Source organism: Manduca sexta, chromosome 14 (genome assembly GCF_014839805.1).
Source record: "Manduca sexta isolate Smith_Timp_Sample1 chromosome 14, JHU_Msex_v1.0, whole genome shotgun sequence".
Taxonomy (NCBI): Eukaryota; Metazoa; Arthropoda; class Insecta; order Lepidoptera; family Sphingidae; genus Manduca; species Manduca sexta.
In genome coordinates this window covers 13,588,620-13,610,846 of record NC_051128.1, presented here as the reverse complement: position 1 = coordinate 13,610,846, position 22,227 = coordinate 13,588,620, and the positions used below count along the sequence as shown (strand labels likewise).

Genomic DNA, 22,227 nt, shown 5'->3' with positions numbered 1-22,227 from the left:
CCTTGCGTCCTATGGTCGCTATGGCATATATGAATCCTACCACCAATTAAATTTTACTGCACTCACGCGGTTGTTCCAACTCGCACGCCGCCACCAGATCAGCGACGGTGATGGTGTCCCCCGCTATGTACTCCGTGCCGCGGCCGAGCCACTTGGTGTCCAGGTCTTCAAGCGCCGTGAGCATTCGCCGCTTGTAGTTCTCTATCGTTTTGTCATCTAACTTTGATCCTGTTAGTATCGGATTCATGTACTGTGGGGGAAAATGGTATCACTACATAGTATAAAACAAAGTCGCTTTCTCTGTCCCTATGTGTGCTTAAATCTTTAAAACTACGCAACGGATTTTGATGCAGTTTTTTTTAATAGATAGAATGATTCAAGAGGAAGGTTTATATGTATAATAATAACATCCATTAAATAGTCAGCATTGCACCCGTGCGAAGCCGGGGCGGATCGCTAGTTTAATAATATTAAGCCTATCCTCAACTGCTTTCACTTTTCTTTTTGTGTTATACGTTTAATTACAATATATCTCTAAGTTCAGTGTGCCTGTTGACAAAAGCCTCCTCTAACGATTTCCATTGTGCTTGGTCTCTAGTAACCCTTCTCCAATTTGGTATTTACTTTGTAAATAATAACTTCGTGACCATGAAGACTGCAGTCTCCGAAATGCCAAGAGAAAATAATAATATAATACTGCGATAATATCTGCAAAATAGTTTTATTTCAAGGTCTAAAAGTCGCGTAAACATAAGAAATCATTGTGGTAACTAAAAACTTAAAAACATAAAGTTTGGTCACATTCGTGACGAAATGGATTACAGTTAGACAAAGAGCTGTGAAATAAGAGTATTAAAGATTAATCGTCACATTAATAAGCAAAATAAATTCAATTATCTATGAAATATAAGCATAAAGATATTTAAAATTTATAATAATATATAGTATGCACGTGTGTGCGAAAAACCGAAAGCCATGGTTTTTTACATGATCAATTTATTGTATTATTTTGCGCCGAGGTTCACACGCCGCTCCTTGCGGGCCGTGAGAATTTATGTTTTGCGAGTTTTTGTAATATCCTTTTATTAAAATTTAAAACAAAACCATCTTAATCTCCTTCCGCGCTAGTAAATTAAAAAATATTGTATACAACATAAATCAACTCATCTATTTGCATACTATAATGTAAATCGTATATTATAATTTATATGTTTAAGCATGTTTTATCAATTTATAACATAAACAAAATATTATTAACACGCGTAGGTGACACATAATTATAATCCTGTCTCAAATCTCGAATTTATAGTCACATAAAATGGGCGCCGCTAAGATTAGTTTTAAGGTGGTGCATCTGCAGGTCTTTTTTTAAATTCCAATTGCGCGGGTTTTTGAAAATGCTTTTTCACAAAAAAATCTCTGCGGTCGATAGTGCCCATTTCGCAGATTTATGCAGTGATTATATTTTTTGTGATTTATTTCTGGACAGGGGGGAGCATGTGCTTCTACTTGCAGCCTCCTCTCGGCACTCATGCACACTAACATGATTACTAAAATCGTTATAGAGAATGACTACATAGTATAAAACAAAGTCGCTTTCTCTGTCCCTATGTGTGCTTAAATCTTTAAAACTACGCAACGGATTTTGATGCGGTTTTTTTTAATAGATAGAATGATTTAAGAGGAAGGTTTATATGTGTAATAATAACATCCATTAAATAGTGGAGAAATACTGTTATTTTGTTATGTAATACCCGTGCGAAGCCAGAGCGGGCCGCTATGTTTTTATATACAACGTTCACAGTTTTTCTGTAGTGTATTTAGTATCAGCATTGCACCCGTGCGAAGCCGGGGCGGGTCGCTAGTAGAATTATACAATAGAAATAGAAGAATGTCCTTCACTGGATCAAGGGGAACAGGGGATCTTTTATTGAACCACTGACGATAAAAGAGGTTTATAAGTTTAAGGTGTCGCTGTATATCTGTTTGTGGTATCGGCGCTCCCAAACGAAGGGATCAATTTTGATACGCTTTTTTTGCTTGAAAACTCATGTGATCGAAATGTTTAATGAAGAATTTGATAATGTATCTCTGTACCCACATATAATAAAATCTTACCTATTACCATTATTATTATTAATAAGGAAGAAAATACCTGTATACCGCAAGGAATTGATAACACAACGTAAAACAGCTATAGAAATGTATGTCTGTTCGTTTAAACTATTTTCGTTGACGTATGGCGCCAGAATGGAATTTTAAAATTGGATTTAAAATCTAATTGAAACGCGATGTATTGTGTATAGTTTTATTCGGAGAAAAAGCCACTCAAAGAGTCGGGCGATCCATCGCGCGTTTTCTGTTTCGATAAGTATATCAAAAGAGTATAATCTACTAAACAAACGACGTTTCAAAAAACGATCCCAATCTTAATCTCCAATCCGATCCCAGGAATAAACCAATCAAAATACATCATTTGTAAGAATGTAAACAAAACTTTATTCTGTTTCACTAATGATTTCTTATGTTTACGCTAATGTTAGGACATTGAAATAAAACTATTTACGGATTTTATCGTGAATTTATAAAAATAAAAATCTGTAAATAGCTTTATTTAAATTTATTCTGATTTATCCATTTTCATAGTGGATCATAAAATGTGATGAAATGAGAGTAAAAAACCTTACTGCTACTCTGAAGTACATAGCACAGTGCAATCTCAAGCCAACATGGTGCCACTCCAAGAACTCCTCAACCCTGGCCTGCAGCTTTGAATCTTTCGGATACAATGCATCTGGTATGAAGTTCTCTCGAGACAAATATTTCATTATTGCTATGCTGAAAATATTCTCTGTGTAAGGGTATATATAACTGTGTATTATTTGTGAATTACTTTCTTTAATAATTAATAAAATATTTCTTCAAAAAACTATATAAATTTAAATAAGAAAAAACAAGTATTTATTTATTTATTTATTTATAATAAACGGGAACATCAACAGTTTACACGTACAATTAATATTAGTTCAGTTTTCTTAGTATAGTATTGTTCTTATGTGCTTACCAAATGAAGATGTACCAACACTCACAAAAATACACTTATTACGAACAGACTGTTATAATAGTATGACACTGAGAAAATTACTGCTTATGTAATCAAGGTAATATGGTTAACAAATTTAAATTTAAGTATTCATTCAATTAAGAAAAAAGGCTAGAAAAATTTGATCGCTATGCTATAATTTATATTGAAATAAAAAGTACTGAAATTTGGCATAACTACTTATTAAAATAAAGAAGGGTAGCAGAAAATTTAATTAATGTCAGGTTCAATTCTCAAATTAGGCAACATTGTTTCTGAATATATTTCCCACACAACTGGAATCCCAAAAGGAGACAAACATCAGGTTGGCAGACAATCATCAAAGTTTATCTAAATAAAATATTTAACAATATATGATGGAAATACAACAACCCTAAATGAAAGGGGGATATTCGGATTACAGAAGTTATAAAACTCACCTCTCTGTTAATACAAAGCCATCATGATCAATAACTGGTACTCGTTGCATGCGGTTAACATTTGTAAACTCATAAGAATAGTGTTCAGCTGTAATAAAATAATTAAATTATCATTTCGTAAATCTTTGCAATGGAAATTAATTTACATTCTCATATATGCATTTTAGATTCTAAATTACTTGGTATTAGTTTGTTATGTTTAGAAAAATAGAGATGTAATTTATATTATTTACATATTTTTTATTTTATAATTTTTACAAATATTTTATATATACAGAGGTTTCGATTGAGGAAAGAAAAAGTTTTGGGTAAACTATAACAAAGTTACCTTTTCGTAAGTTCACATATTTTGGTTCAAATTCACATTTAATTGTCTTCAATAAAATATAAAGCACTCTGGAAGGTTGAGACATTAAATCGTAATACAATTTTATAACCATTTTATTAAATAAAAAATAAATCAAAGTTCATAAGATAACACAAACTTTGAACGTATGTTTTGACTTTTGATTATGGAGTGTCGAGGCCAGAGAGAATTATAGTCGAGGAAAAGAGACCGTCTTATATGAGGGACAAGTTGAAAAGGTGTTATGCAATAAGCACCACAATAGCGGTAGTGTAGCAAGAGGGTATGACATGGAACAGTTGTAAACGGAGTGAAGTGTGCCGAGTTGAAATAATTTACTAGTGTATTAAATTCATGGAAGTTAATAAAATAACAGTATATAAGTCTCAACGATAACAAATCATTAGCCTTTGTTGTAGTTCAATTCAATATTCTACTAAAGAAACTTCTAACGCTTATCTTTAAAATGGACCCACTTAGTACTGTGGCGCCACCATTATTTGACGCTTTGCAATGGATAATTTTTAATGCACAGAGATATTTTAGTTCTCCTTCCTATACCCTCTATACTTATAAAAACAATTTAAATAAATAATTCGCGCCGCTCCACTCCTCACGCCTTACCCCAATAGGTGGACTGCCACTGCTGAGATATAAGTTAATTTTGTATACGAACTTTCAGTGATTTTTGACAGATTGATGTCAATAATTTTTGGCCCATAGTCCATACCATTTATCTCCATCTGTTGTAGTCTGTGCCATAAGCCGATCAATTTTATCACGGTAAATTCTATCATATGTTACCGTGTACGAAATATAAACACACTAGTTAGCAAAATTCAAAATATCAAAAGGAAATTTAAATGTTTTGGTTCAATCGATTTTTGACAATCGATACTTGACAATTGATCCGCAAAAGTGAAAAGAACAACACTACAAAGATATTTTTGGAACGACGCTTGTGAACGTTCCGGTGTAGAAAAGAAAATAATTTCACATTAGAATCAATAGAAAAATATTATTATGGCTTCTTTAGATCTATTAGTGCCACATTTATCAAAAATAAAAATCCCGGGACCCCATCAAATGATATACAAAGATGAATGTGTGTATTCTTTTGACAATCCGGTGAGTTGCAGATTTTTTTCTAACCTTACATGTCCTCTATTAGAAATGGATTTTCGTGCATATTTTATATATGCGACACAAAGAAAAATACACAGAGCTTGGAAAAAATATTTCCTACCAGGAAATAACCAGTATTTGTCATGGCTTATTCATACCAAGTCAAAATCCTACATTTTTAATTCGCGAAATGAGTTTCAGTTTCGCCTAAACAAATATGTTTTTACAGATTATTTATTATGCAGATAATAGAAATGTAACACAATAAAAGCGTTCATCAAATCATAACTCTTGATGTTCGAGTACTTCTTTTTGTCATGAATAATTCTTTATTAACTAATCATGGATACTGAGGTAACAAACACTTATGAATTTTTATAATCATAATACGATGCTACTACCTATTTTATTAAAAGCCAATAAATAGTTATTATTTCCGCCAAACATTTATTTTTATATTGATCAACATTAATTATAATAATATCCAAATAAATAGCAGTAAAAGATAATAATTATTATAAAACTGAGAAATTACAAAATGCTCATAACAAAAAATAAGCGATTACTTTGGTTACTCTACTGGTAAAACTGTGTTGTACTTAAAATATTTGGTGTTCATGAAATTTTTTACAGCCTGATATACATTAGCAATGACATTAAAAATGGATGTCCTCATACCATTCATAGAATATGAACAAAGAAGCAAAGACAGGAAAGTATCAAACATCACCGGGGTCCAGAATAAAATGTTATACAACAATTCTCTATTTACATACATTTTTACATTATTTTTCTTTAAATCAATCATATGAATTTTGGTTAGAATTATTGTTGATATTGTTATAGGAACGAAGTAACTTGCGATAGCTAGTACAAACATGTAAAGCAGGAGATTCTTGTTTTCTACATAACACACTTTCATACACTGGAAATTTTGCTTCGGTCTTCGGTATAGAGTGCCACTAGTAATATTCATATCTAAATAACTCTCGTTTTTCAAATTTGTAATAATTTTAAAAACATTGTCTACAACAGATTTGATTCCCTTGGAGTTATTGTTTGGTTCGTCTTCATACATTTCTAAATAATTAACTGATGGAATTTGGTTACGTAGTTCCAGTGTGTATTCTGTATTATTTGTTGACAAGTTAAGCGTACAGTTTTCGGTAACCATATCTATGACTGCCATACATGAGTCATCCAAACTACGAACATTGTTCAATGTAAGTTCCTTTATGTTAACTGGGTACATGGATAAAGCAAGAATAACTGGCACTATCCATTGCAAAGATATTGCTATATACTTGAAATACTTTTTCCAAAATGTAAATATTTTTTTAAATTTGCTTTCTACTTCAGTTCTGGCCTCCAAATCAATTTCTTGTACTGCATTCTCATTATCTCTCTTCTTCATGTCTGACAACATTCTATAATGCATGTAATTGTCAATAATCAAACTCAAAAAACTGTTAACCAGAGATATTATTAGAGGTCCATAAGTTACCAAGATTTTAGGAAAATTGCAATTCATGTCACTTGGTTTTCCTGTGCTTGATGTCCGTTCTTCAAGATCATAGCCAAAGTTCGAAGGTTTCATTTCATGTGTTGAACGGATGATGAATGCTATTCCAATGCAAGTTAAAAGCACATTTTCAGATATCAGCACTGATGGAAATGTAGTATTACCTTCTTTGACCAACCTTCGTAGATTTAGAAGACTAAGGCCGAATCCACATAGCACTAGGAAGGCGCCTAAATACAAATCGACAGAGTTCAACATTTTGTTGTGTTCCGTTTGGTAGTTGCGTTGCTAATGTGGTCACCTGCCCCCATATTGTTGTCGGCTGTTATCACTTATGCAAAGGATAGGGGCGCTTTTAAAGTTGTTAGCTTTTCACCTCATTATCTATTGGCGGAAATTATAAGAAACTAAAAACGAGTTTCAACTCAATGTGGTTTTCATAAATGTGTAATAATAGTTATAAATAATGAAAATATCAGCCCTGTATCTGTTCTGTCCTCTACTACTGAGAAGGATTAGGACTTTGTCCACCAAAATGGCCTAGTGCAGATTCGTAGACTTCACACACCCTCAAAATGCCTATACAGAACTCAGGTATGCAGGTTTCCTCACGATGTTATCCTTCACCGTCACAGCAAGCAATAATTCACAAAGAATACACACATAACTTAAGAAAAGTCAGAGGTGTGTGCCTTGGGATTTGAACCTTCAGACATTCGTCTTGGCAGTTCGTTTCACAACTGACTGGGCTGTCGCTGCTTATGTCGATAAATGTGTATAAAAAAAAAGTAATAACATAAAAATATCGAGTGTGACTAGCCACCTGCTGGATCCAAAACCATCACAGTAAATTTTTTGATTGTATCATTTCTGCATTTACAGTGTTACCAATTATAATTGTTGCAGGAGTCAGAAACTGGCCTGTACATATCTCTGACCTCATTTCTCGGATTTGGTCGCAACTATGTTGAGCAGTATTTTCAGAAGACCGGCAATGCTGTGTTCTTGCATATAAAGAGGGAGAAGAAACCTGTAAGTTGATAAATATACTTTGTTATAAGTCGCTATATTTTTTTTGTTTAGTCTCCTTTTTATTAAAGAATAGAAAAACTGAAACTGAAACTTGTTTAATTCAAATAAAATAATTCTATGCTGAGTTCGAACTCAAGTTCAAGAATATATGTTATAATAGATACCAGAACCGGAGCAAACCGGCGATGGTCCAGAGAAGAAGATCACGCGGCTCGCGATCGGCGTGGAGGGCGGGTTCAGCCCCGACTGCGGCAAGCCTAAGTTCACCTACACTGACCACTACAACGTCGTCGTGCTGCCTGGGTTCCACACTTACGCTTGGCCAAATGCTAATCTACCCGAAGTGGTATGTTTTTTAAGCTGTAGCTAGTAGCTACACTATTTTTGTACTAGTAATGTAATAAAATACTTGCTTATCAATATGCCTAATATATTTATTGTGACAAACAAAACTAATATAAGAAGTATACCAATTACATCGTTTTGGTCAACTTATGGTCAAATTGTTCATAAAATCCTGAAATACTTCTGTTAGGTTAATCATAATTTTATTAACATGTGTTATATGGTGAGCTTATTTAGGAAGTCATCAAATCAATATAGATATTAAAATATAAAAACAATGTTTCTGTAAAGGTCAACAAGTCTGTCCAAGCCGTAATAGATGCAGAATCTCCATTTAAAATAGCAGAATTGGCAGCTTTGCAGGGAACCTGGGATGGAGAGAAGAGGGAGGTCTCTGTGTAAGTATAAAAAAAAAGCTTACATATAAACAAGATCAGTTTAATTAACAAAACGTAAAACAAAGGCTTAACTTACCCACACTGACAAACTTATATAACTGACATGATAGATAAGAAGTCTATCGTTATATCAGACACAAATTAGAATTATATGTGCAATATTTTCACTCTACAAATACTTCTAACCTGAATTCACATTTCATAAATTTATTCATAACTTAAGTATTCAGCTACAATACCAATGAGACACATTACCACTAAACTAACAAGTGCCCACAAATACCTCAGACATGCAGTAAACCTAAAGCAGTTGGACAACGGCGTGCGCATTCCGCCGTCGGGCTGGAAGTGCGCCAAGTGCGACCTCACCAACAACCTGTGGCTGAACCTCACGGACGGCTCGGTGCTGTGCGGCAGGCGGTTCTTCGACGGCTCCGGTGGGAACGATCATGCTGTGAGTTTATTCTATAATTGAAACCGTCCATACTATATTGAACAAGATGTAGTGTTATTAATAAAACCACTATGACGGATTACTACTATTTATTGGGATATCTTATAATATTAATGAGCCACATTATTGTGGCTGCTTGCTCAGAGCCCGTGTCAGGAAGAGGAAGAGGATGCGTGTTGCCACAAAACAAATAAATTACACAATTATCAAACAAACAAATGTTACCATATATAAATATAAATGTACCCATTCAACAAGTGTAAAATAATGTTTAAAAGGAAAGAGGTTCATTGTTGGAAAAGTTATATGGATACAAGTTTTTTAATATAGATTTTTTTAGTACAAGTCCTTTTCATCCATATATCCATTATGCAGTATAAACTAAACAATACTGAATTGCTGGTTTTCAATATAAATCCAGGTGATGTATATAGACAGTAAATAAACACAATGAAATACTATAATGTGGACTAATAAGAGACACTACATCAACAACCATCTAAACTCAGCGTACATGCTTGAGAATGCTGATTGCTGAGTTTGCCGAGCGGATTCACCACATTACATTGAGACTATCAACATTTACTGTTCCCAGGTGGCCCACTACCGTGAAACAGGTTATCCTCTAGCGGTGAAGTTAGGCACCATCACTGCAGACGGCAAAGGCGACGTATTCTCGTATGCCGAGGACGATATGGTCGAGGACCCGTTCCTCGCAGACCATCTCAAGCACTTCGGCATCAATGTGCAGCAGCTGCAAAAGGTTGGTTTGTATTTGCTGTTTATGATTGATCAATGACTGATATATGTGTAAATTATAGATTGTTTATGGAGTTATCCACATTATGACCAGTTTAAAGTTTAAACGGCCAATACAGAGTACATAGTCTATAGTAGATTCTAGAATCTAATAACATCAAAACTCACAGACAGACAAGTCGATGGTGGAGCTGGAGTTGGAGCTGAACCAGCGGTCTGGTGAGTGGAACACGCTGCAGGAGTCGGGCAGCGAGCTGCGGCCGCTGCACGGGCCCGCGCTCACCGGCCTCAACAACCTCGGCAACTCCTGCTACATCAATAGTGTTGTGCAGGTATATTCCATGATTGTATTGCATGTTATATAAAAAAAATGTGACATTAATCATTATATAAATGTTTATAAATATGAAACAATCAAAGTGGGTTTTGTATATCTAAAATATGTGGGAATGTCTAAAGTTCTTAATTTAAGAAAGTGTTTCTTAAAGTGCATTTGATTATCTCCACTACATAGTATTCGATATTAATATCCATGCATTGATTACTTTCCTATTTAAATTACCCATCAGCATAACTCACTATCGGGTAATGGTTGTTAACTAACGGGTTTGTTAACAGGTGATATTCCGCATGCCTGACTTTGTGCGGCGGTTCGTGGAGGGCGCTCCGGAGATATTCTCCACTTTCCCCGACGATCCAGTCAACGACTTCAATGTGCAGACGTATGAACACATTTACAGTTTTGATAAGCCGCAAACGCTAATCGAATGATAGTCATTATAACTTTTCTAGAAGTCATATTTGTATATATATATTACTTATATATAAGTACGAAAAAACACTAATTTACAGCATGCAGACATTATCTGCTGCATAAGCAATATATTGCTATATTTTTAGTTGGTACTGAACTTACATTTAGTCAAGTTAAAATGTTCTTTATTAGGTGTGGGAATGCCGATATGTGTATATAGGATTAGTGACTCCAGTCAATTCTTGCTCGGACGATGTTACACTCTCGATCGTCGACATAGTCTCTCTCGATGGTCGAAGGTCAATAAAACCAACATAACTGTTCCCTTCCCGTTATTCCCTTAGTGACAGTAGCGATAACGCGTTGTTCTCTGAGATACACATTGCATAGTAAATTTATATTACTTAAGTTACAGCTGCATAGACAAATTTGTTTCTCCAACTAATAATCCACGTTTCCAGTGCCAAACTCGGCGTTGGACTCCTCTCGGGCCGCTATTCTGCCCTGGGCGAGGATGGGTCGCAGAACGGTGTGTCCCCACACATGTACCGACAGCTGGTCGGCCGAGACCATCCCGAGTTCATGACCAAGCGGCAGCAGGACGCGCACGAGTTCTACCTGCATTTACTCACTTTACTGCAGGTAACTTGTGGTTGATTAATTTGTTACACACAATGTCAATAAATTATTCATTGGACATTTTTATAGACACAATATCGGGTGGGAAGTGGAGGTAAATTATATTATACTCAAGTTCTATCCTTTTAGTTTTTTTTTTGGCAAAATGTTCCTGATTTGATTTGATGTGGATGTTCATGGGTAATGATCAAGGAACATTAGATATTCACTAGTTCTTGTCAGTGGTAAAAAAAATTATGTGTTTTGCGAGAGATTCATACCCTTGTTGCCTATGCCCTAAATCTCAATTTTCTATCGCCAGCGCCATAGCCGACACAAGCCGAACCCGGCGGACTGCCTCAAGTTCGCGGTAGAAGAGCGTATCCGTTGCTCGGAGTCGTCCTGCGTGCGATACTGCGCACGCGCCGAGCATCACCTGCCCCTGCCTGTACCGGTTGCCGCCGCCACCAACGCGAAGGAAGTCAGGGAGTATGAACAGAGAAGACAGCAGGCTGAGGCTGCAGGACAGAGACTGTGAGTATCCTGCACTGCAGGTCGTAGACATAAGTTTAGACTAGGAAGTTCTTTTAGATATTGCGCACGAATTTCTAGGTGCGTTTACACTACTAGTAATAATTAACAAATTCTATACATGCGACTCGCCCCAAATCTGCAAGCATAAAAAAATTTAAAAGTCAGCTTGCTGTGACTTGACAGGGGTAAAACTCGCTCATGGAAGATAACTTCTGCAAGTTTTCTTGGTGATTTAAACCCTGCTTCATTTTTGTGTATGATAAAAAGAATTAGATTTTTTACGATTTTATACTAGTTACACAAAGACCCCACCATTAGTAACATTTTTCAAAACATAATTGTATGTGAATTTCATAAAAAAAAAATATATTTATGTTGTCGAATAATTTTAGAGACCCGTCGGAGCTAGTGCGGCCCCACATTCCGTTCCAGGCGTGCCTCGAGAGCTTCATGAAGGAGGAGACCATCGAGCAGTTCTTCAGCAGCGCCGTCAACAAAAAAGTCACTGCGCACAAGTTAGTGTCTAGTCGAAATATACTTTCAAAAACTGTACAACAGGACTTTGATCTTTTAAAAATGAATGCCAATATTATACATAAAAAAAAATTAACAACTTCTCTTGGTAAAGTCATAAAACATACATGAATACCCCCAAATATAATTTTCATTATAGTGTAAAAATTATAGTGACTGCCTTGGTGGCGTAGTTGTACTGCATGCGCAGTACGACAGCGCTCTGAAGTTCTGGGTTTGAATCCCGGGTCGGGCAAAGTGATATTTGGATTTTTCTGCTCAGTATCAACTAGGAGTCTGTAATTTGTGTCCGATATGACGATAGGCTCGCCCCCTATCACATCATGGGACGGAACACACTGCATACCTCTTCGGAGATAAATGCGTAACGTGTGTGTGTAAAAATTATAATTGTTTGTACTGTTTGTCAGGATTACCCGACTGGCCACATTCCCGGACTACCTGCTGATACAGCTCAAGAAGTTCACGATAAAAGAGGACTGGACACCTGCCAAACTGGATGTGGCAGTCGAGATGCCCTGGGAGGTATGGCATTGGACTCTTATTAATTACCACTATAGTAATTTTAACTGATACTAAGGTCCACAAGTTCAAAACACAAGGCGTACACCGCTGGGCGCTGATTTTCCGAAGTTATGTGTAGTGTTTATCAACTATTGGTCCCTTTAATGAGGAATAAAACATCATAAAGAAATCAATATACCTGAAAATTCTCCACAACAATTTCGAATGTATGTGATGCCACTAACTAAACCCTCTAAGTAATAGTGCACGTCTGTGCTCAGTATAATGCACATAATGGATAGATATATATGTTTTTTTGTGACTCCGCCCTTGTGGAAGGATCAATCTCAGGTTGAAAACAGTAGTTTTTTGTAAGTAAGTTGTATAGCACTTTCCAACTCAGTCCATTTCTTTAATGTTCACATACATTCAGCCTGTTGGTGCATGAAGTAAAGACAAATCAATAAACACATGTTTGCATTTAAAGTATTAGTATGAGTCTATTACCATACTGAATAAGCTTCTTATGTATTACAGGTAGACCTGAACTGCCTGCGCGGTCATGGACTGCAAGCCGACGAGAAGCTATTGCCGGAGGCTCCGCCCGAGACGCCCGCGCCTACTTACGACGAAGGATTACTCGCACAACTTGTAAGTTACAAACTTACCCTCTTATTCATAGACTTTTTTTTATCTAAGGACGGAGTATTCCTGTGGTAACAAGTCTGTTTCTCAGTGCTGGTTAATATTCATACTCGGCGCTAAATCAGTTATGAAAAATTTTAAATATCTGTAAAAATTATATTATACTTTTGATTTATATGGTTATGAAGCAGGCTGGCATAATAATTGTTCTAGTAAATATGGAGGTACGTACACTACTATGTATATGTCTTATTGGAACATTATTTTTATTCAGCATGGTTTATATCAGGCTCAATAAAGCCAATATTACAACATATACACTATGGAAAATGAAAAAGAAAAATACCCATTTAAATATCATTTGTTCCAGTTGGACATGGGCTTCCCACTGGAGGCGTGCAAAAAGGCGTTATACTACACCAACAACTCTGGCATGGAAGCGGCGTCCAACTGGCTCATGGAGCACATGACCGACTGGGACTTCGAACATAAGTTTGAACCGCCCGGCACGCCCGCCACAGGTAATTACACCAAATCATGGCGCACTTAACATATTTCGACATTCTTTTGTATCTATTGTAAACATTGATGGTTATTGATTTCATGTAAAATTACCGTTGTTATTAAATTATTTATTGTATAAAATTAATACGACACTTCACGCTCAATTTGACACAAAACTATTTAACTGATGATTAGCTAGCAGCTAAACAAGTATAATACTAGGATTTGTACAATTATGCCAAAACTGTGGTCGTATCTTTCGGGCTAGGATCGGTCTGATAAGTCACCAGCGTAGGTGTATATCGTACCTCGCATCTTCTACGAACGCTACTTAATCATCTCACGTAGATGTTAATTGCCAATGATGATGACTGGGATTTGTATAGAAAATACTGCATCGAATAAAAACCCCTGTTTATCAGGCGCAGGCGCAGCGGTGGACGAGGCGAGTGTGGAGCAGATCATGAACATGGGCTTCGCGCGCGGGCACGTGGTGCGCGCGCTCACGGCCACGGGCGGCGACGTGCCGCGCGCCGTGGACTGGATCTTCAGCCGCGCCGACGAGCTCGACGCGCCCGAGCCCGCGCCCGCGCCCGCCGCGCAGCCAGACCGCACGCTCGGCTGCAGGGACGGACCCGCCAGTCAGCATTCACTTACTAAATTATTATACCGGCAATATTTGTATGACCAGGCTAAAAGGCTTATACCTATACTATATCTCTGATGCCAAATTCTCTCCTGATATTTCGAAAATTCAGAATTTAAATTTAGTATAATTGCTGAGCTGATTGTGACAGATTTTGTTCAAAGCAATACACTCCACTCAAATCAAGTTTCCTGTGAAAGATCTGGTGTTCAACCCCTTCGAGTCACAAGACCTAGTACAGTTATTTTGCTTAACACAGATGTACACTAAATTACAATATATATTATTATGTTGCAGAATACAAATTGATTGCCTTCATATCTCACATGGGCACCTCTACCATGGTGGGCCACTATGTGTGCCATGTGCTGCATGAAGGACGCTGGGTCATATTTAACGACAATAAAGTACGTACCCATCCGATTTCATAAGTACCTTTACTTACTTACCACTGTCTTCGAATTGTTATTACATACCTGCAAATTATTTTTATTACCTAATTTTTTTCAGGTTGCATTATCAGAGAATCCGCCCAAAGACCTTGGCTACCTATACTTATATGAAAGGCTGTGATGACATTATGACGTGATGTTTGTACCAAAAACTCGCCGATTCGGATGTACCATATAAGGAATTTGTGTATTAGACTGCATTTTTGTACGTTAAGAGATTTTAAATTAACAAATTTTAGGCGATATTTATTTTATAGAAAGAAATTTTTTAATGATTCAAAATATAGGTTATAAAATTGTAATACGGCTAGTGTTCCGTAGAAGTTGTATCTTTGGTTGCATATTATGTTTTTCGTGTTGATGAACTGGTGTGTTGGAGTTAGCATAAGATGTTTTGACTAGTTAATTGTTAGCTACAATCTGCCAGAATATGGTCCCGTTAATGTTAATCTAGAGGAGGACGAGAATTGCCGTCGTAACTAAATTCACGTGACGTATAATTACGTCTTATGAAATCTGAGATAACATGGTCGTCTTTTGTGACATTGAAAAGACGTTATTAGGATTTCATCAGGACTCACCCGTTTTACTTGCTACCTGTTGCACAATGTCAATGATACGCTATTATACAAAAAGAACCTTTGCCATAGGTCCTTACTTATCAACTTGAATTTTCAATACTGAAAGCCCTTGACAGTGTGAAACAGGCCTAATACATTGCATTTTAATGTAACTTTCTTGTAAGTTGGTTCTCTTGTAGCAATTACTTGTATTGAAATAAAATCATTCACACAACGAAACATTGAAATAAATTATACTAATAAATGTGCTCTCTTATTAAATGTATTTTTATCAACTTCCTTTTCCTATTCACATGATTGGAAACTATTGTGAAGAAATTAATAGTACCATGTTCATTTTAGAGCTTTAAACGTTAGGCATAGGTTCTTCGGACCACAAGCTTTGGTCTTAGAGATCTATGTCAACTATTATAAATGATCCTTATCTCTCTTCTATCAAATGATCGAATTTATCTCTATTATCAGATTCTTATTGATGAAATTTGGAATGGATATAGGTTGAGACCCTGGGAAGGACATAATTGATAATACCTTAAAACATGTTGCAGAGGGTAGGCGTGAAACTGAAAAAAAATCCACATGGCTTGTCTTGTCCTTTTTAGACATAATATATTTTATATTACTACATATTCATCAAAATAATGTGTTCTCTGATCTGAAGAATGATAGCCAAGCTATATATATAGGAAAAATCTCTGGGCCAGCTCTTTCCATGTATTTGGTATTGGCATGACAACTCTTAGAGGTGGTGATGAGTCAGCAGTCTTCATATATTAGATTTCCATGATTAACCTAAATATATGAACTATTTTGGCTGTGGGTTGTTCCTAACTGTAAATCAGTATTTATATCGGGACAAAGATTCTTATATTATTAGCTATGATCAATTATATATATCTATATTGGACATAAGCGGCGATAGCCTAGTTGGCTGTGGAACGGACTGCCGAGACGAATGTCCGCAGGTTCAAATCCCAAGGGCACACACCTCTGACTTTTCTAAAAATCATGTGTGTATTCTTTGTGAATTTATCATTCGCTTTAACAGTGAAGGAAAATATCGTGAAGAAACCTGCACATCAGAGAAGTTCTCTATAGGAATTTTGAAGGTGTGTGAAGTCTACCAATCCGCACTAGGCCAGCGTGGTGCACTAAGGCCTAATCCCTCTCAGTAGTAGAGGAGGCCCATGCTCAGCAGTGGGCAAGTATATAATAATACAGGGCTGATATTATATATATATTTATATTATATATTGGACATCTAGGATAAACATTATATGTGTGGCCTGCCTGTATTTCATTTTTCCACCGTGTGGCCCTTGCCTACTAAAGGTTGCCAACAGCAGTTCTAATATACTCTAATAAAAATGCATCACTATAAAAACTGTAGGTACCTAAATATAAAATTTAAATTAAAGGCAAGTATGGAACAAAGCATTACTAAATTTAATTATTATTTTTACTGATAACATGGTTTATGTAATTATATACTAGTACTTCTTATTTAGCACTTTGTCTGAACTTAAAGCGGTCTGTCCATCTGGGTACATTCTTCATAAATATAGTTGTCTCATCAAAGTATGTGTTGAATTTCTTGTAATCTTTCCTCTTAGTGGGATCTTTCTTGCAATTTGCAGGAGTTAGATTAATCATGAGACCTGTAGAAAAATGAAAATGTTACATTGTTAACATAACCTGTATTAACTTCCAACAATATTGATTAGATTGCTTGATGGGTAACAATTTCATGAACAATATACAATTAGAAATTAAAAGCATTAGAAACAAACCTGCTTTCTGTGCCATGGACACCATTTTTCCAATTTTTTTTTGCTGGCGTTTGCATAGCCCAGTTATTCTTCGCGGCAGCATACAACCATCTGACCTTACGAATTGACTCAGTATCAGCACATCTGTGTGCTTTACGTCCAGGCCTAATGAACACATATAGCAAGGCGCCTTGTCCGACGTAACCGCTTCCGATACATCGAGAGTTTTTAATGGTTCCAATTTTTCCGCTCGTACAAGTAGCTCTGTTCTCGGAGAAGGTACGTTCACAGCTTCCACGACTATGTTTTCACCTTCAACTTTTTCTCTAACTAAAAGAGACGAAATTAAGGTAAATTAATAAGATAGTAGTAGGCTCATAAAGTTTGTGAGGTTAGGTTATATTAAATTAAACTGGTTAATAAATGACACAATTTACTTACTCTCTTTAATGTTAAGTTGTTTTGAAGTCGATATACTGCGTACCGACGTAGAGATACGACTATTTTTTGATAATGAAAAGGCAGCCCTTACGAGAGACGCCATGTTTATTATTTAGACTGCTTTTGACAATAAGTCAAAATCACAATTGTCAAATTGTTTAATATTGCTAGTAGCTACTTGATCTGAGTGCTACGTTAACGAATTTTAATTTCGTTACGTACCTATAAAAATCAATTCCATTTGAAAAAAAATAGTCTCTGTATTTAAAATATATATTCATTTCAATATAAAATATTTCCAACGAATAACTATCATCATAATTAATTTCTTGTCTTTGGTAGAAATTAGATTTTGTTATTTGGCAAACTTGAAAGCGTTTTATTATTGCATATGTTTTCTCTATAATATGGTAATTTAATTTGATCTTAATATGGTAACTCCTGCCTGTCATATTCGAAGCGGTAATTTTAAAATGTATTAAAAAATATAAAGCGAAGTATTTTCAATTAGAGATACAAAAAGAAACATAAAATTAGGTATATTTGTAATGCATACAGATGTAATCACATAACGACATACTTACTTAATATAATTAAAGACTTAATCCCGAAAGAGTTAGGCCCATATTGCATATTTTTTATTAAGTATAATGTTCTTAAAATATTACGTATCCCTGCGACCTGCCGTAATGTAGGAGGCAATCCAATCGCAAAAACCGACTCAAATTGTTACGCCAGGTTATTAAGGTATACAGTAAGTATGTTTCTTAGCCAAAGGTTCTATTTAAACACACGGCTGTTCATGGTTTCATGTCACTAATACACGTAAAAATGATAATTGACTGAATAAACACATTTATTTCGTAAAGAGGGCTCCACATAGAGTAAGTAATATACTATGTAAGGCCCCAATGTGTACAGGCCATGTACTATCTACTTGTTTGACCTATCTTAGCACTCATTATGTAGGAATATCACTTTTAATTTATTGTCCGTTTTCCTTTCACACTGTAAACGTGACTTAGGTAGGGTGATAAAATATATAGGTTCTAAAGGTTTCCTAAAAAAAGATATTTATTTTTTATGAGAATCGAACACTGAATATGGAATAGGTCCCTCGACTAACTTTACATACGGAGGCATAAAATTTTTTTGGAACTCTTGAAAAATTGTATAAATTTCGCCACGCGATCTGGAGATATGGCCTAGACCCTCGACCTATAGGTTGAACACCTAAGCTGACACTAGGTCAAAATGGCACGTAAAGAAGTTTTATTATGTTACAATAAATGAAACCATGTTTTGGAGTGTTACTGAGTTTAATAAATCTTCCTAGTTAAAGAAAAAAACAGTGAAAAAATATTCTTAAAATAAATTAAAATCATGTAAGCAGATACCCTCGATTTTAAAATAGTCTTATTAATTATTTTTGTGTTGAAAGATAAGAAAAAAATGTCATGTAGTTATTACTTATTACTATTCTAGGTAAGTGTGTACCTACAGTTTTAGATAAAAGAGAGGTTTTCGTGTTTTTATTCTTAGGCTAGTAAACTGTGAATTAATTTTAATCACTTGTGATTGCAAGTATTTGTAAAAAGTACATCTTTTGAATTAAATATAAATATAAGTACGATAAGTGAAAACTACGTGAGTTTTGATGGCATGTATTTATTAAACAACACACAATGATATAATTTCACTATAGACTGCACATAAATACACGATTAATTAACGAAAGTATTCGAGAAGGTACACAGACATATAGAAAAACAATTACATTGAAGTGGTTTTACTTGACGAAACACAGTGTGTGCGACTTTAGCTATGTATGTCAATTTAGTAGGCCTTAATAATACTCTATATAGTAACGTAGATTAAAAAACAACATCAAACAATGTAGGCGTAAGATCTTGTTTTTTAATCAGCAATTTACAAATTGTATAGCAAAACATGATTTTTGTATAACTTACATAAATCTTTTTTCATAAAATATACTGCCAAGCAGTAATGTATGTAACATGGCATATTAACAGGGCTTTTCAAGCTTTTTATCACAATCAAAGAACCATTTTGTAGAAGTTTTAATGCAATTTGTCGAGGAACAACTATTAATGCATGGACGGTTTAAGCTAAGCATACTTTTGAAAATTGCAAAAAATGCATATAAATGCATTTGTGTAACTTAAGTTTAATTCTATAGATAAAAGAAATTGACATGAGATTTCTAATTTTGTGACAAATAAAAATTGGCCATGTTTAATTTTTCCTGGCAACGAAATATTGGAAGTATTAGTAAAATACTAAGTCCTACTTTCTAATGGATGCAGAAAGTTTCCTCTCCGCAATCAGGGAAGGGTCAGGCCGTGAGACACTTAAAAATAAATTTAAATTATCTATACAATTGTACGAGTAGGTAATTAAAATAAAACTTACGAATAATGTGCATTTATATAAACAAAATGGTTATGTTGTTTTTTTGGGAATACCAACAGATTTATAGTTTACATATAATATGGTAGAAATTTGTAAAAATATATATCATTCAATACAAATATATTTTATCTAATGTATAATATATTTATTTGTTGTAATATTGTTCAAATAAAACATGAACGAATTTGTAATTTCCAAATAACTAATATTTTTTTTTTTTTACAAAACATATTACTATAACATGTTTAATAAAGTGACGAATTTAGAACTTAAACTGCTTACGATTTGTGAAAGCGATTTAAAAAAGACAGCACTTCCTAATATTATAACAAATATAACGAAGCAAAGTGCTTATTGGTAGCAAACATTGATCTTGAACCCTTCAAAACAACACGACAGTTACAATAAAAAAGAAAATTTTAAAACACCGAAATAAATATTGTATTTAAACCAAAAAATATCAAAGAAAATTATTTCACTGCCATGTTATTCATTCGGGGTTGTTTCTATATTCGTCACTGAGTATTCTGTCAGTTTCCCAAAGACACACAGATGGGAAGTGCTAATCTACTTGGGGAAGGCGGTGAGGCCCTTGCTGAGTAGCCCGGCAGCTCCCTGCGATGCGTCGTGAGCCGCTGATGACAGGTTCGACACCAGCTGAGGGAAAAAAAACAGTAAAACCCGTTTAATACGTTTTTAAAGGGACTCAGCCAACACGCGTCTTAAGCGGGGAAGGGTATTGTGTGGCATAGGGATTTATACTAGTTTTGTGTAGGTATTGAATTATCTAATATTTATAGTTGTTAGAAAGTTATTGTTTCGTATTTTTAATAACGATACATCAAAGTATTATTATTTATAAATATATTACTTAAAGGCGGTGATCGTCTAAAGCCTTTTACCAGGGGCTCAAACGAAGGCGAGTCATCCAAGCTCAAGATTGTGCATCTTATAAGGTTACAGGGAGCGACCTTTTTTTAGCATCGTGAATTTTTCGCCTTACCAAGTAAATGTAACCTTTCCTACCCATCAGAATTGGCACGTCGGGACAGTCAGTCTCTGTCTACTTGCTTTGCATCAAGGCGCGTTTCTCCCTTAAAGACATAGGATTTGTCTGGCATCAGTTTATAACATAAATGTTTCGATAGTCACAACACGTCTACAGATGGCGTATTAAACGGGATGGCGAATCGTATTAAGCGTGGTAAAATGTGCCTGAAGTTTAGGACAGACGTAAAATTTGGCCTAGTTTTTATATCTAAAAGTCTAGATTATTACTAGTGCTTAGTTGTCAAGAAGCATTATTTTTTAATTTCGGTACAGTTTATACCCGTATTTAAAAAAAATAGTTTTTGTATTATTGTGTGAGAATTTTTTATTATACAATATATTATAGTAATTATATGTGTGGGTAGTAGTGTATTTAATATTATGAATATACGAATTGATATGTCCTTTGATACAGCAATTATGATCTAATATTTCCGTAGTATTGTAATGCTATTTGATCTAATGGTTTGCAAACCGATAGAGAATTTATGGACTAGAGTGATACAAATTTTATTCTATAGAAAAATGAAACTTCGAGCCATGTCAAGCAAAATATGTTTTACAAATCCATCCCACAATATATCACAGACATGATTCACAGTATCAACGAAGGAGGAAGTTATACTCTAACGTTACATTCGCCGAGAGTCATTTGGATAACGTCAAATCTGGGCCAAAACAATTGAGAGAGGCGAGAACGAATCACATTCCGTTAGTCATCGTCGTTTTAGGATTATTGTGAACCGTCATATAGGTATATGTGTTCTTCCTATAATTATCCCGCTAACTGGCACTATCATTGTATTTTATTTATTTGATTAATCAGCCATTTTAGACCTAGACTTTATAATGAAAACAGTCGATATAACTTCTGTATGTGCAGCAATTTCTAAAAGGCCAGTTTCGCATACACAAAATGGACTAATATAAATTATGTAATTAACAATAATAGATTTTTGTATGAAGTATGTACTTATGTCACCTATAGTAGTTTATCTTGGTATTGTACTTGGATTGTTTGCTTACCTCGGTAAGCAAACAATCCAAGTAAACGGATTTCGGAAACTTAAGGCGGTTGATATCGACTCCAGAATGCTATCACTCCAAGCTAGTATCACATCTCACACCTAGATTTTAGCTTTGTCTCTAATTTAATTCAATGAATTATTAGGTAATAAACGTTAACATTCTACAAAGAAACCAAAACGAATAATCAATTCACTCTTCACACTATGATCTTCGCGACACAGATCGTGAGC

General features: G+C 35.1%; 4 protein-coding genes across 4 annotated transcripts in view; 1 reads left to right on the top strand and 3 right to left on the bottom strand.

Annotated features, from left to right (window-relative positions):
- LOC119189300 (glutathione S-transferase theta-1-like) overlaps nt 1-4,115 on the bottom strand; it is a 22,957-nt gene extending 18,842 nt beyond the window's left edge. Inside the window, exons 1-4 of the mRNA XM_037438487.1 lie at nt 3,851-4,115; nt 3,523-3,610; nt 2,688-2,838; nt 58-250 (exon numbers count right to left, since the gene is read on the bottom strand). Of these exons, the coding sequence (XP_037294384.1) occupies nt 58-250; nt 2,688-2,838; nt 3,523-3,610; nt 3,851-3,962 (544 nt within the window). The 5' untranslated portion in view covers nt 3,963-4,115. The remainder of the gene's footprint in view (nt 1-57; nt 251-2,687; nt 2,839-3,522; nt 3,611-3,850) is intronic.
- Nucleotides 4,116-4,792: 677 nt separating this feature from the next.
- Nucleotides 4,793-15,536, top strand: LOC119188526 (ubiquitin carboxyl-terminal hydrolase 5-like). Its single transcript, XM_037438572.1, has 17 exons — nt 4,793-4,996; nt 7,422-7,547; nt 7,708-7,893; nt 8,184-8,290; nt 8,579-8,744; nt 9,340-9,507; nt 9,674-9,835; nt 10,122-10,225; nt 10,719-10,899; nt 11,198-11,409; nt 11,802-11,924; nt 12,354-12,468; nt 12,985-13,098; nt 13,463-13,613; nt 14,019-14,237; nt 14,540-14,649; nt 14,753-15,536. The coding sequence occupies exons 1-17, from the start codon at nt 4,892-4,894 to the stop codon at nt 14,813-14,815; spliced, it is 2,412 nt and encodes an 803-aa protein (XP_037294469.1). The 5' UTR covers nt 4,793-4,891; the 3' UTR covers nt 14,816-15,536.
- A 1,164-nt stretch (nt 15,537-16,700) lies between these two features.
- LOC119189357 (39S ribosomal protein S18a, mitochondrial-like) lies at nt 16,701-17,718 on the bottom strand. Its single transcript, XM_037438673.1, has 3 exons — nt 17,486-17,718; nt 17,066-17,374; nt 16,701-16,933 (listed from the first exon to the last, which is right to left on the bottom strand). Exons 1-3 carry the CDS (start codon nt 17,586-17,588, stop codon nt 16,776-16,778), a joined length of 570 nt encoding a protein of 189 aa, XP_037294570.1. The 5' UTR covers nt 17,589-17,718; the 3' UTR covers nt 16,701-16,775.
- A 1,415-nt stretch (nt 17,719-19,133) lies between these two features.
- The window catches only part of LOC119189254 (perilipin-4-like), a gene marked incomplete in the record, with an annotated part of 14,013 nt that continues 10,919 nt past the window's right edge, over nt 19,134-22,227 (bottom strand). Inside the window, 1 exon segment of the mRNA XM_037438396.1 lies at nt 19,134-20,569. Within this exon segment, the coding sequence (XP_037294293.1) occupies nt 20,486-20,569 (84 nt within the window).

Coding starts and splice junctions, on each gene's coding strand:
- LOC119188526 (XM_037438572.1), top strand. CDS start 4,892: ATGGCTTCTTTAGATCTATTAGTGCCACATTTATCAAAAATAAAAATC. Junction 7,548..7,707: donor TAAAGAGGGAGAAGAAACCT/GTAAGTTGATAA, acceptor ATGTTATAATAG/ATACCAGAACCGGAGCAAAC. Junction 8,745..9,339: donor CCGGTGGGAACGATCATGCT/GTGAGTTTATTC, acceptor TACTGTTCCCAG/GTGGCCCACTACCGTGAAAC.
- LOC119189357 (XM_037438673.1), bottom strand. CDS start 17,588: ATGGCGTCTCTCGTAAGGGCTGCCTTTTCATTATCAAAAAATAGTCGT. Junction 17,375..17,485: donor ACAACTTAACATTAAAGAGA/GTAAGTAAATTG, acceptor CGTCTCTTTTAG/TTAGAGAAAAAGTTGAAGGT. Junction 16,934..17,065: donor GTCCATGGCACAGAAAGCAG/GTTTGTTTCTAA, acceptor ATTTTTCTACAG/GTCTCATGATTAATCTAACT.